Here is a 14614-nt window from a genome sequence, read left to right as displayed (position 1 = left end):
GACCGGATTTAAAAAAACAAAAAACAAAAAACAACTATCTGCTTTACAAGAGACCCAATTTAATGATAAGAACACTGAATGGTCAGACATAAAAGATGGAAAAATATACTTTGCAAACAATTACCAAAAATCAATAAGTAAATAAAAACAGCTCATGCAATTCTATTAGTATTAAGGCATATGTAAGGTAAGAGAGTACATAATGACAAAGGGGGTCAGTTCAACAGGAATCTATCACGATCTACGATCTATGAACACTTGAAAAAAAGCTTCAATCCACACATTGTTAAAAATGGACAGAAAGAAAAATAGACAAATCCATGATTATAGTTTGAGAATTCTACATACCTGTTTCAATAGCTGATAGAACAAGCAACCAAAAGGAATACAGAAGCAACGGTTAAACTTTAAAAAACTGATATATTTTCATATAAGCATATTTCATTCAGTACTCTTAAGAGCACGGAACCCTGAAAAACTTTTTTTTTCAAGGGTGCATGGAACATTGACCGTATTCTGGGCTCTAGATCACAGTATATCGCAGCAGACTGAAATAATTCGGAGCTCGCTTTCTGATGGCGAGGGCATTAAACTAGACACCAAATAACAAAGAGGTAACCGGAGAAGCACTTTCCAGGAAACTTAAGCTCCACTAGCACGTAAGCCCCCTGGGTCAAAAATGAGAACTAACATGGTGGAACAAAGGATAAATTTTACATGTGAGCATCTTAGAGGAAAAACCCATGTAAAAGCTTTACTTACACTAAGAGCACCGTCTATCATTTTTGAGTGCCTAAGTACTGTGCCACTGGCTAGGTATTTGATGTGCCTTATCCTTTTTCCAGCGTCATTTGAGGTAGACACAGGAAGCAGAAGTAAAGGACACACAACCTGGGAGTGCATGGGGCAAAATGTCTGTTGGTGGAACTGGCACTATGCTAAAATGTGTTGCTTCAAGGACAAGAACTGTGGGGAATAACTTACCTCAATTATACCTCTCCTTCCTTACAATAATGTCATAAAATCTGCTTTGTTTTTATCTTCATTGCACACATGAGAACACCGAAGCTTAGCAGAATTAGAGAACTTGACCACAGTTTCTAGTGTGTGGTGAAATGGGTCGCCCTACTCGGTGCTGCCTTAGGAAGGAATTTGCAAGCCACGCGAAGTCAAAAAGGCACCGAAGACCTAAAATTGTGCCAGGTTTTTAGATTTGTGATTCTCGTAATAGGATCTTAACGGAAGCTGCAAATTCAGATATTTGTTACCTGACCTAAAATCCAAGGAGGAACTAAATTAGGATATGTAAAGTTGGTAGCCAGCACAAGAGGAAAAAGTTATTTTATTCAGGTTGACTTTATTATGTGAAAAAAGAAGTAAAGCAAAGACGTTTCCGAGGTCGCTAACATGCCAGAAAGCACTGGAAAAAGGAACTATGTTGTGATTATCTCTGTCTGTCCAGTGTTGTTCTTTGGTCTTGGCATAAGCAAAGGAAGACATTTTGTGAGAGAAAACATCTCAATTTGGGGTGTGTCACAGGCTGAGATTACTACCAACTCTGACTTTGGTTTCCTTTCTTTACACAGAAAACAGTTTACGAACCTCAGTACTACTTTGGTGCAAACCCACTTTAACTGGCTGTGGGTATCATTTATATCAGAGCAAACACAATGTGGCATTTCAGGTCCTTGGGAAATTCACAATAAGACTTGCTTTCCTAAATGTCAAATTTAGGTGTTTTTAGGAAGAAAGGGAGAAGTCACAGAGCAAGCAGTTGGTTCCTAAATCTTAACTTGACAGCATTATTTAGCTAATTTTTGTACAATTCTCTTCCGCAGAAAACGCCCAGATTTCTAAGGGCATGCCAGCAGTTCAGAAGCCTTCAATGGCAAGTGTTCCAAGTACGAAAGTCCCATCAGCTCCTCAGAAAACCACCACAGTGAATGTTCCAGGTACTAAAGCCCCATCACCTCCTCATAAAGCCACCACAGTGAATGTTCCAGGTACTGGAGCCCCATCAACTTCTCAGACACCCACCACCACAAATGTTCCAGGTACCAGAGTCCCATCAGCTCCTCAGAAACCCACCACCATAAATGCTCCAGCTACAAAGGCCCCATCAATTCCTCAGAAATTCAACACAGTAAATGTTTCAGCTACAGAAGTCCTTTTACCTCCTCAGAAATCCAACACAACAAATGCCTCAGCTACAAAGTCCCCCTCAACTCCTCAGAAACCTGACACAATAAATACTTCAGCTACAGAAGCCCTACCAACTCCTCAGAAACCCAGCATAGTAAATGTTTCAGCTACCAAGGCCCCATCAACTTCTCAGAAACCCAACACAATAAGTTCTTCAGCTATGGAAGTCCTACCAACTCCTCAGAAACCCAACACAATAAATATTTCAGCTACAAAGCTCCCATCAACACCTCAGAAACCCGACACATTAAATTCTTCAGCTACAGAAACCCTACCAACTTCTCAAAATCTCAGCACAGTAAATGTTTCAGCTACAAAGGCCCCATCAACTTCTCAGAAACCCAACACAGTAAGTTCTTCAGCTGTGGAAGCCCTACCAACTCCTCAGAAACCCAACACAATAAATATTTCAGCTACAGAGCTCCCATCAACTCCTCAGAAACCTGACACATTAAATTCTTCAGCTACAGAAACCCTACCAACTTCTCAAAATCCCAGCACAGTAAATGTTTCAGCTATAAAGGCCCCATCAACTCCTCACAAACCCAACACAATAAGTTCTTCAGCTACTAGAGCCCTACCAACTCCTGAGAAACCTACCACTGTAAATGTTCCAGGTACAAAAGCCCTACCAACTCCTCAGAAATCCACCAAAATAAATTCTTCAACTACAAAGTCCCAACCAACTCCTCAGAAACCTACCACAGCAAATGATTCAGCCACAGCCAAAAAATTCCCTGTATCAAATGCTGTATCTACAGAGACCCCACCGGCAGCCCAGAAGCCCATCGTGGCAAATGCGTCTGCTACACAGGCCATACCAGCAACCCGTAGATCCACCACAGCAAAAATTTCATTTACACAGAGTGTTCCAGCAACACAAAAGTCCACCGCTGTCCATGCCCCAGCAACTAAGGGTTTCCACACAACAAAAAGATTGACCTCTGCTCATATTACAGCAAAACAGAGTTCAGCTGTTGTTCCCAGGGCAACCACGCACTTTCGCTCAACAAGCTCACATAAAGGAAGAGGAACTCTTTCTTCAGGTTAGTTGACACTGTTCGGGTTTTCCTGAGTATGGATCTCATGTGCTACGGTAGAAAGAGTTTTTCATGCTAGCGCTCTTGACTTTCTTCAGAGGCAGATTTGGAGTATGCTAGGGCAAGTTGTTTAAAAAGAACCATTTTACAATAACATAGAAAAAGATTGTGGCTCCATAAAAACAATGCTAAATTAAGATTGGTGAAGAAATTCTGTTTTCCATGTTAGCTTTAGGGAGTCGTTGACTTCTTCAAGACCCTTCTGAGAACCAAACATGTACTATCCTTAAGGTTGATTTCTGGGTCTGGTTGATTGATAGAGGTCCATCCCTTAAGCAGGCTAAAGGGTGTTCCAGATTCCCTAGAGTTGGTAAAGCATCTCAACAGTGTCTTCGAAGTAAGTGAAAACACAGAATTCTTTGAAATAGTCTATATTAACACAAGGCTCTTTAAATGACAGTTTTTATAAAAGTGGAGTAAACTAGGCTGTAGACTTCAGAAATACCTGTTGAGTGAACCAATGAAACCCTTCTTACTAGTTACTGCTGCTTCAGGCTGCTGGGATGTCCTTTTGTCTCATAACTTGTCTAATGTGTAGCCAAAATTTTTATGGACGTTCTTGTTCCGTATGAGAGATGTCTATTTTTTTTCGGTTCCTTCGAAAATCTCAATAGGACTGTGAGCCAAGAGATGATTTTTAAAAGATTGTTGTAAATTTTTGTTTGAACAAATACACACACACACACACACACACACACACACTGCATAAAATACCCATGTGTGGCTCAATAACTTTTCTAAAGCAAATATTTGTGTAACTACCACAAACGTCAAGAAACAAAATCGTAGAAGTCCCTCAGATTTGCCTCCTCCCTTTCCAGATGCTCTGTTGATCCTGAACTCCATCCACTGACTTATCCAGCCAGTAGGCCCCTGGCATTCTGCCCCTTACACCATATGGCCAGGGATTTCCTTCCCGGCAAACACACAAACTGCGTTCCAGGCAGTTCTTCTCCCTCTTTTGGTCTTGACCAATTTCTGCCTGTCTTCCTGTACCCTCTGGTGCCATCAAATCACCGTCATTATGTTTTTGCATATTTTGTTCAGGTTTTATAACTGCTATGATGAGGTCTATTTTGCCATCACCCCAGACGATTTTTAAGAGCTGAAAACATTACAGATATCATTGTTGAAATTTCCTTTGTATATTTCTTGATTCCATTAGGTAAAAAGCCAAATACGTGCAAATACACAGAATCTTAACCCCTTCCTACCTGCTTTGAGTCATTCCTCAATGGCATCAAATAACTGTGTTTTTTCAAAGACAGTTATACACATTGTGACCATATTTTTGTAACAATTTCATACATTTCACAGTTGTTATCTTGAAGTCTTTCTTGCCATTACCTGGGTATTTTTAAGAATTTGAACATTGCAGACACTGTTCTATGTCACCATTTCTGTCTCCCTCAAGGCAATTACTGCCTTGAGGTCTGTGTGTAAGCATCCTATCTACGTTTTAATTCTCGTGTTGTATGTGTATTTACATTAGTGGTACATGATATTGTTTTGTATGTTTTTATAATTTATGTGAGCAGTATGGCATATATTTCATCATCTAACTTGACTTTTGGTACTCAATATCGGTTTTATAGCTTACGTTGACACCTTTATATTTAGTTTGTTACTTTCAACACTTGTAGGAGGTTATTTGACGTCTTCAACCTAAATGGTTTAGGTTGAATACATCCAATTTTTCATAGAGCATGGAAAAGAGAAATAAGTTTCACTTTATTTTTAATTAAAAAAAATATTTTAACATTTGTTTATTTTTGAGAGAGAAACAGAGCATGAGCAGGGGAGGGGCAGAGAGAGAGGGAGACACAGAATCCGAAGCAGGCTCCAGGCTCTGAGCTGTCAGCACAGAGACCGATGCGGGGCTCAAACCCTCTAACTGAGAGATCATGACCTGAGCTGAAGTTGGACACTTAACCGACTAAGCCACCCAGGTGTCCCTTAAATTTTTTTTAAAAACTTTTTTATTTATTTTGAGAGAAAGAGAGAGCATGAGCAGGGCAGGGATAGACAGAGGGAGAGAGAGAATCCCAAGCAGGCTCCGCACGGCACGCAGCCCAAAGCAGGACTCTATCCCACGACCTAAGCCAAAATCAAGAGTCAGACACTTAATCAACTGAGCCATCCAGGTGCCCCATAAGTTTCACTTAAAAAAATTTTTTTTTTAATTTTTTATTTATTTTTGAGACAGAGAGAGACAGAGCATGAGCAGGGGAGGGAGGGAGAGAGGGAGACACAGAATCCGAAGCAGGCTCCAGGCTCTGAGCTGTCAGCGCAGAGCCCGACGTGGGGCAAGAGCTCACGAACCACAAGATCACGACCTGAGCTGAAGTCAGACGCTTAACCGACTGAGCCACCCAGGCGCCCATAAGTTTCACTTTATATAAATTTGTTATAGAGCTAACTTTGTTGAAATATTTCTTTCTGCCAAAAAAAAAAAAAAAAAATACAAGATAATTTAACAAACTTAAACTAAACCTGAAAAAAATAAATTAAACCTAAGTCAAACATTGTGATAAAAATACAACCAATATTTGGGGTCAATTTTCTCTCTTTTAAGTAATTAACTTACTCTTTAAATATCATCTACCACTTTTTGCTCATATGGAAAAAGAAAGTAGTTGCTGTCACTTAACTGGGTCCTTACGATTACAGCATGTACCATGCACTTTCCATTTCTGGACACTAGCCCTTATAACAAGCTTGCAAAATAAGTCTTTTTAGGTTCATTTTATAGATGGTGCATTCAAGGCACAGAGATTAATTTGTAGGATTCAGACCGTGCCTAGTACTAGGGAGAAAATTGGGGGGGGGGGTATACACCTGTTTGCCAGCTCCCAGTCCTGTGCTTTTTCTGCTGTGTAATATTGCCTGTTCTCAGTGGTCCCGTGAGTATATTTGTTCACTACTTAAGAGAGCAGAATCTTACTATAAATATATTTACGTGAAAGTGAAGTTTGCTTCATTGCCTTCACTTGCCTCATTCACAGTCATTGAAAGGTATAAAAACTAAGGTGCTCTGGTAATTTGAGTTTTGATAGAGTCTGCTGAAAGAGACTTCAGTTTCTGATAGTTTCTCGGTCATAGGATTGGATTGCAGTTTACTATTTAAGCTTTCAAACTCGCTTCTTGCCATCAAGTCCCAAATTATATGGTGTTTGTTGCAGTATTCTTAGTCATGTTTCATATTTACAGTGTTGACTGCTGAATAGATACGCACTGTGGTATATGTTGTTTAAGTTAATACATAAGTGTTTCATAAATTTACTTACAATTATTTCTTTTAGTTATGAAAATCTGAGTTCCTTTTGAACTTTGAAGTGCATTTTGTTGATAAATAAAATTGCTAGGAAATCATTGACTTTATTTATTTTTTTTGTAATTCTTTTTTTTTTTTTTTCCTTCTTCAGATGCTAACATCGCTGCAATTGGTAAGTTCGGTTCTTCGGCAGTTAAAAGAAATTGTCATCACTGTGGGATGTACAATCCATATTCCTGGAAGAGAATCTTGTCTTTCAAGTGTCTTAGGAATACTATTAAAATGCAGTGTTTAAGGGTATCGAAGAGAAAACAGGTAAATCCATTTTATCGACGTATTTGGTGGACACCATTAGGTACTCGGTATGTTCCTAAGGATTCCCAACCGTGTTCTTGTTCCAAGGTAGTTTTAGGGCAACTTCAAATCATGTGGCCAGTCAATCAGGTATTATTGAATGCTTATTGTCTCAATGCATCGTCAGGCTAGGGGCCAAAGAACAACAAAGAAGAGGCAGGTACCAATACAGTTTTTAAGCCTCCAGTATTCTACAAGTAATCATAAACTACTCCTTGAGTGTTTCTAGACTTCGGTCCCATTCCAGAGACAGCAGAGTGCCTTTGGTGATATCCTCTTCCATTTACCTGCCCTATCAGTGATTTAAAGCAAAGTTAGCTTTAAAAAATATTCCGTTGGCGTAGACCTGAGGACCTACCGTGTCGCCATTTATTCTAGTTTTGGTCCCAGTTCTTTTTTGTTGTTCTTAAATACATTATCTGGTATTATACCTTTTAACAAGAAGATTAATAACTCCTAACGAAGATGGTAAAAGAAATGTTTGTTCAAAAGCAATACAGCTAAGTTGGCATATTAATCATACCCACTAGAAGATATACTCTTATAAAGAAAGTATTTCAAAATTATATCCTTATAAGCCAAAGTCTCCTATCTATATATGCATTAGTGAGACAAGGGCCTAAGGCTGAAATCAGGTATTTATTATTATTATTTATAGTTCTTTTATATTTTGAATGAACCTCTCCTCAGCTAAAGTATTTATCTTGAGAGATTTGAACAGTCGGAATTCACTTTGTCTGTTTGATATTTTAAATAGAAATAAACGTATTCTAAATGAAAATCTCACGATTTCATGATTTAATGTTAAGAATGGTGAGTCTAACGGGTGGGCTTTTTCTCAGCTGCCCAGTAGCATCGGATGTAGGTCTGAAGTGCTTATTTTCTCTGACATTCTTGAACTGTGGACTGTGCGATCTTCCAGAAACTTTCTCTCGGGGGTAGTTGTAATTCCAACTTGTGCTCAAAAATAAAGAGGAGCTCTTCCCTTCTTAAAGAAGATCTGCAGTGCTCGTTCTCTTTGGGATCCTAGCTTTGTAACATATAAACCTAAACGTTATCCTTATTTCTTCAATGTGTTCTGTGAATCGGGCCGCTTTTCTCATTCTGTTTGTTATTTATATTTGTGCGTTGTTTTTATTTGAGTGTAACAGACACTCATTTTCCCTTAGTCTCAGGTGTACAATACGGCGATCCCGCAAGTGTATACGTTATGCTTGCTCAGCACTCGTGTAGCCAATCTTTTTTTTTTTTTTTTTTTTTTTTTCATTATTGCCTTCTCTCCCTCAAGGAACAGTTTAGACATTTCCCCCCACTAATGGTCTCCCTGTGACATTTTACTACCACAAATATAATGCAAATCTATTTATATACTGCATTTATATCTTTATACGTAAGAAAGTAAGATTTTTTTCAGCCTCTTGGGATGATACTACACCCCACTGAGAATACATGCTCTTCATAGTTGTATTTTGTTTTCGCTCTTGTTTCTGGTTTTGTTTTTTATGCCAACATTGTATAGAAGAAGACAGGCTTGGGCTTTGGAGTCAGGCAGACCTTGGTTTGAATCCTGGTTTGTTTTGTTTTGTTTAATTTAGTAATTATTCAGCCCCACTGATTGAGCTTAATCTGAGTCCCGGTTTTCTCTTTTTATGATCCCTATTTAAAGTCTTTAAAGCCGAATGAGATAGTAGGATATGAAAACTCCCAGCACGGTGTTCAACATTCAATAAATAGTAGCTTAAAGAAGTCCTAGAATGCAGTCACTGTTGTTTTCCTAAGATGGTGTTCTGACAGTTTTAACAACTCCCTCTGGCCACACCAAAGAATAAGAACAGTCCTTTATTAAAGTAATATTTGCGTGTTGGCTGAGTGGCAAGTCCTGTCGTGAGATTCTTATATGTATTACTTTATTTACTTCTCAAAACATCTTACAGTGTCTCTATGTCCCATTTTTTTTAGCGGAAAGAACTGTTTTTGCAAGACTTGTAACTTACCCGAGGTCACACAGCTCTTAGGTGCTTCAATGGAGGCTTGACTTGTTTCTCCAGCACTAGGTACTCAAAAGGATAGAAAGATTCTTGTCCTATACAAAAACCTGCACAACTCAAATTTGAAAATTAATGTGGTCTTGGTTCTTTACTTCTTTCCCCCGTCATTGCTGAAATCCCATATTGTGACATTCATAAATTTCTCATGGTGGTTAACAGGTCCGCTGAAGGAATATTTAAGAAAAAATTAGAGACTACTCAGTGAAATATCTAAAATGCTTTTTCTGTAGCCTTTAATATCACATGCTTATTCATTTATGCTTTATACATATCCGCCTGCATACGGCATATGTTACAGACTAGCCCAAGTGGAAGTGTATTTCCAAGACTCGTGAATCATCAGTGTATTTGAAAGGCATCGGATGCTGTAATACGAGGTCTTTGGTGTGTGCTATTACCCGTCTCTGTGTATGACAAACTTAAATCCCGTTATAAAAAATGACTTCAATTGTCTATAAGTTACTCAAAGTTAAGAAGTCAGGTGGCATAATTATAGCATTTTTCATTGATCTTCTTAGGCTGGCAAGAGAAGTGTGAACGTCTCCCACTTAAAAAGTACGGAGGCACAGAAAAGCCATTGATGGTAGCAAAACCCTAACAGGGTCCTATGGATGTTGCTGAGGAAGCAGTGTTGAATTCTGGTTTCTCAATCTGGAAATAAAAATTTAAGGTTTAATCAAGCACATTCTTTTTCCACCAAAAAAAAAAAATCTCTTTCTGTTGTGACTTCACTTGTCCACAGACGTCAGTTCCTTTATTCTGTTTTGTTAAATAGGATTAGAAGGAAGAACAACCCATTCACAACTTTTTAAGTTTTTGTTTTTTTTTTTTTATATAGCATCTGGACTACATTTCCACTTTATTAACAATATAAGTGAGACCTTTTGAAGTGAGGAGACAAATTCACATTTCTTCAGAAAAAGCATCACTAAATTAACGTCAGATCTTGTATGTGGAATCTGACTTGGGTTCTTCAGAAATGGAGAAGGTACTCCATCTGATATAAATTGGGCTTGAATAACTTCAGGTATTTTTACTGAGAATACTATAAACAGTTAAAATCATGACCAGAGCCTGGGGTTAGATATACGTTTCTCTCCAGTAATAAACCGATCACCTCACCCTTTTTTGGTCTCGGTTTTCTCTTATGTAAAAAGAAGATCCATCATTCAGTGTAATTTAATAAATATTTACTAAACACTTCCTACTATTTGCCAAGTACTGCACTAGTTATTGGAGTAACGGGATACAAGGTGGCAAACTGCTTTGCGATGTTTTAAACACTAAGTATTATTCTATACAATGAGGACCATTGCTAAAACACTCCTTTTACTTGGCAGAAACCCATTTTGTAAAATTATGTAATTTTCCTACCTAAAAACTCTGCAGTTAATGACTAAGAATGTTGCTGTCATAATCATAATCTCATTGCCTCATTTATTCCAAGTGGTAAGTCTTAACACCCTTGGGTTGGTTTTCTGTAGATACCAAGTGAATTTTGAGAACGTAACTATTGCCTTTATACCTTAAAGTTTTCTTTGCTTATAATTTGGAGGGTAATACTCTTATTATTTGCTAAAGAATCATTTATGTAGAATCCTGTTTCTCCTATTTCTGTATTTTATTCTAGTCCCCTGTGAAAACATGAGTCTCCACACACATTGTTCTAGAGTTACGTGCGTTGATCAGTGTTCTAAGAGTAAGATTTTAGTTCTGTCATCCAGATACTCTGGATCACTTTAAAATTTTCTAGCTTCGTTTATCATTCAAATTGAAAATGGGATGGTTTTTCAGCAATTGAAAATGGCAGAGGTTAATGGGGAGTGATGGAGGGAAAAGAAACCCCAAATTTTTGAGGAGCCATGATATATTTTATGAATACAGTCTTTCCACGCTAATGATGTGGTAGAGAATCAGTTAAAGAAATTGATTGGGTAAAATACTATAAAAACTTACCTGTGGTAGAAATAGCTGTTTTGTTAAATCATGTATCCATACGACAGTGTGATTGTGTGACATCTGTATTTGGCTGATTTGGAACTGATTTGTGATTTGGCCACATTTAACCTCACTCAGTTGCTTTCCTTTTGTTATCTGTAGTTTCCTATGCAATACAGATCTAAATAATAGATTTCAAGGACCCTAGAGGGTGAAGTAGGGAGGAAAAGGGAGACCAAGAATGGCATAGACAAAGGGCAAATGGGTGGGTTTTGAGAAGAAAGATTATGTGTAAAAATCAAACTGTAAAAAGTATTGTTGACCAACTTATTTGACCAATTGTTGTTCTATCGTTCAACTCAAAATAGTGCATTTAATCCTAAAAGTAAATATTAGCTTTCCTAACTGAAATTTTATCTACAAAAGACTAAACACTGGAGGGCTTATTCTGTAAGCAAAGTAAATATGTTGTACCCTCCATGCACAGGTGATCTTACCTTTCCTGTGATGGAGAAAGGCCTACATCTCTTATCTTTACTATGAACTAAGCGGCCTTCCCATTAACAACCACAGATGTAACTCTCACCTTTCTGAAACTCAAATTACTCATCTGCAAAATGAGAGTGAACTTCAAGATACCTCCTAGTGCTAAAATTACATAAGGCAGTCATCATAAAATTGAACATGGTCAGGTTGAAACACTTCATTATCCTCTCCAACCCGTTAAACAAATTTTATTTGAGCACGGTGATACTTTAAATATTTTATTTCATTTTGCTTTGAAAGAAAGCAGGATAAGTACCATGCAATTTTTACTGTCAAACGTGACATAAAAAAGCTATACACAAACTGTCATTCATGGTCTCCTATTTTTCTTTAACTTGTCTCATATCCAATGTATTTGTCTTTGTGAAACTGCATAGTATATGTAATTGTTCATGTTTCTATTAACTGTGTTACTAAATTTTTTCCTCCTCAAGGACTTGTTGCTGGTACTGTAATTGGTACCCTAATTCTAGGCAAAATTGTCTGGCACTATGGAAAATCAGGGTGAGCAGAAATTCTGATGATTTAAAAAAAATTGTTCTTAGCTTCTTTCCAGTAAAACCTGACACTCTACCAGAAGGTAACTTTCTTAGCTTAATTGTATGCTTTGAAATCTATCTCTTTATTCCTTTTCTCTGTAATTACAACCCTGGGTCAACAGACTTTGTGTCTTTTTTTTTTTTTTTTTAATTTTTCAGTAAATTCAAGGACATTAACATTTCAAAGGCAAGTGATTTGAAAGCCAAATTCTCACTTTGCCATCTATTAATCAAATCACCTTGTGTCCCTACTCAGTACAACTTACGATAGGATCTGTGTTACACAGAGCAAAACCCCAAGAAAAGTCAGACTCTAACATATTGTTAACGTTGTCTGTGGGTAGCCTTTTTCTGAGTCGTATTTATTAAAACACACCAAAACACCTAAAAACAGCCCATTGGTTAGGAGGGCGGGCTCAGGAGCCTGACCACTTGCTTTGAATCCACCTGGCTCTACACTTTATGTGCCATGTGACAACGGGTAACTTCATCTCTCTAATGCCTCCGTTTTCTTATTTGTAAAGTGGGAGAAGCATAGTACCTGCCTCAGGGGATGGTAGTAAGGATCGAATGAGTTGCCCACCATAAAGAAGAAGGTAGAATATTGCTTGGCACATGGAAAGCCCTCAGATGGTAAAACAGCAACACATTAAAAAAAAAAAAAAAAGTCGGTATGATTTGGAACATCTGACCTGCATTAAATGTATTTTACATATGATGCCTTGGTTGGCTCTGACATTTCCTGTCAACAGAGGATTATTTAACTTGACCCTCCTCTGTTCAGAAAACTTACTATAGAGTTCATATAAACTTGAATTATTTCTAAACTGCCCTAATGCCTATCTATTTTTTTATCAATTCAAAACAACCATATATTTTTTATTAATTCAAAACAACCATATATATATGTATATGTGGTATATGTATATATATACATATGTACATATACATATATACATATACATTACATATGTATATATACATTACATATGTATATATATATTACATATGCATATATATACATATACATTACATATGTATATATATACATATACATATGTATATATATACATATACCACATATACACATACCATATATATACATATTACCACATATATACATATATATACATGTATATATATACATATACCACATATACATATATATGGTTGTTTTGAATTAATAAGAAATATATGGTTTTAAATTGATAAAAAATAGGCATTAAGGCAGTTTAGAAATAATTCAAGTATACATATGTATACATCTATATGTATGTATATACATATACATATATATGTTATTTATTTATTTTGAGAGAGAGAGTGCAAGCAGGGAAAGGGCAGAGAGAGAGGGAGAGAGAGAGAATCCCAAGGAGGCTCTGTGCTGTCAGCACAGAGCTGGATGTGGGGCTCAATCCCATGAACTGTGAGACCATGACCTGAGCCAAAATCAAGAGTCGGATGCTTAGCCAACGGAGCCACCCAGGCCCCTCGAAACAACTATATTTTAATGCTGTTACTAAATGGCTTGTTTTAATTTGGGGGTTGATGTGAGCTATCTACTTTTTACCCTCTGTGACTCTTACCTTTCTCCTTAAATTAACAATATGATTTAAGCCTATTATAAGCTAAATTATGTAAATGTTCTTTAAAACACTGAATGGTTCAGTCTTCCAGTAAAATTATCTGACCACTGGGTCCTGGGCTTTGTGGGTTTTTAAAATAGTTTTTACAGCTATTTGTTTACTGCCAATAAAGTATTATATATATATATATATATATATATATATATATGTTTTATTGCTATAATAGCAAATGTAGTAAAAGAGTTCAGATTTTTCAGAAGCTTTTTAAGAACGTGTTTTAGACTCCACCAAAAACATACAGAATTCTAAGACCTATTAAGTGAGTTGCATTGGTACAGATGCTTTAGCAAAACTACTGTGGAAAAAAACAGTAGACTGCCCATCTTCTGTACTTCTTTGCCCTCATTCCAGCTCTCCTCTTGAATTAGAGCATTATCAGTTTGCCTTCCAAAGCCAGTGCTTGGTAGGTGAGAGGGGTGGAAGGGAAGGTGGAGTGTATTGGGCGCTCTCTGGGCTGCTTCAGTTTCTTTACGTACTTTAGTAAAGTAATCAGCCATGATGGTTTTAATAGGATGAAAAGTGCTGAGACATAGAAGGAGAAAATACCTGTTTTGAATTTCACTGGGGTTTTGCAATAAACCTAGTTCCCCTATTTCTGAATCACAGAAGTTTGCGCAAACCCCTGAGGAGGAATTTGCCTTTTTCAAGTGCCCTTAAAAAAAAAACACTCCACTTGCCTAGTTTTGCAAGTATAAGCTGTTGAAGGTAAGAGCGAAGTTCATACATTCCTGGTTATACTCCAGATCTCATACTGATTTAATTAAACATTGGGTCTTAATAGGGACTGGGAAAGGGTTAATGAGTATGAAGGTGATAATGTACCTTCGCCTGGTGATCCTTCATGTTTGCCTATCAAAGGATTTGCTTACTTCTTTTTAGAAATGTTGGGTTTGGGTGATGAGTTTTAGTTCAAAAGAGGGACCCGGTTGTAAGGGAATGCTGATCTTGCTTTTCGGTTGAAATTACC

At 37.3% G+C, this 14614-nt stretch overlaps 1 protein-coding gene across 8 annotated transcripts in view; it reads left to right on the top strand.

Annotated features, from left to right (window-relative positions):
- CD55 (CD55 molecule (Cromer blood group)) overlaps positions 1-14614 on the top strand; it is a 49140-nt gene that overhangs the window by 14389 nt on the left and 20137 nt on the right. For 3 of the 8 annotated variants that reach the window (XR_006214219.1, XM_042976902.1, XM_042976903.1), the window contains exons 7-9: positions 1839-3248; positions 6728-6748; positions 11897-11966. Coding sequence is in view for 7 of the 8 variants with exons in the window: in XM_042976902.1 (XP_042832836.1) it covers positions 1839-3248; positions 6728-6748; positions 11897-11966 (1501 nt within the window). In the remaining variant the exon portion in view is untranslated. Of the gene's footprint in view, positions 1-1838; positions 3249-6727; positions 6749-8889; positions 11210-11896; positions 11967-14614 lie in introns of those variants that run through there. The other 5 variants (XM_042976907.1, XM_042976904.1, XM_042976905.1 and 2 more) reach the window with 3 other exon arrangements.

This window comes from Panthera tigris, chromosome F3 (assembly GCF_018350195.1).
Source record: "Panthera tigris isolate Pti1 chromosome F3, P.tigris_Pti1_mat1.1, whole genome shotgun sequence".
Lineage (NCBI taxonomy): Eukaryota > Metazoa > Chordata > Mammalia > Carnivora > Felidae > Panthera > Panthera tigris.
Note: the sequence above shows the minus strand (reverse complement) of the source record. Positions and strands in the feature narration are given on the sequence as shown.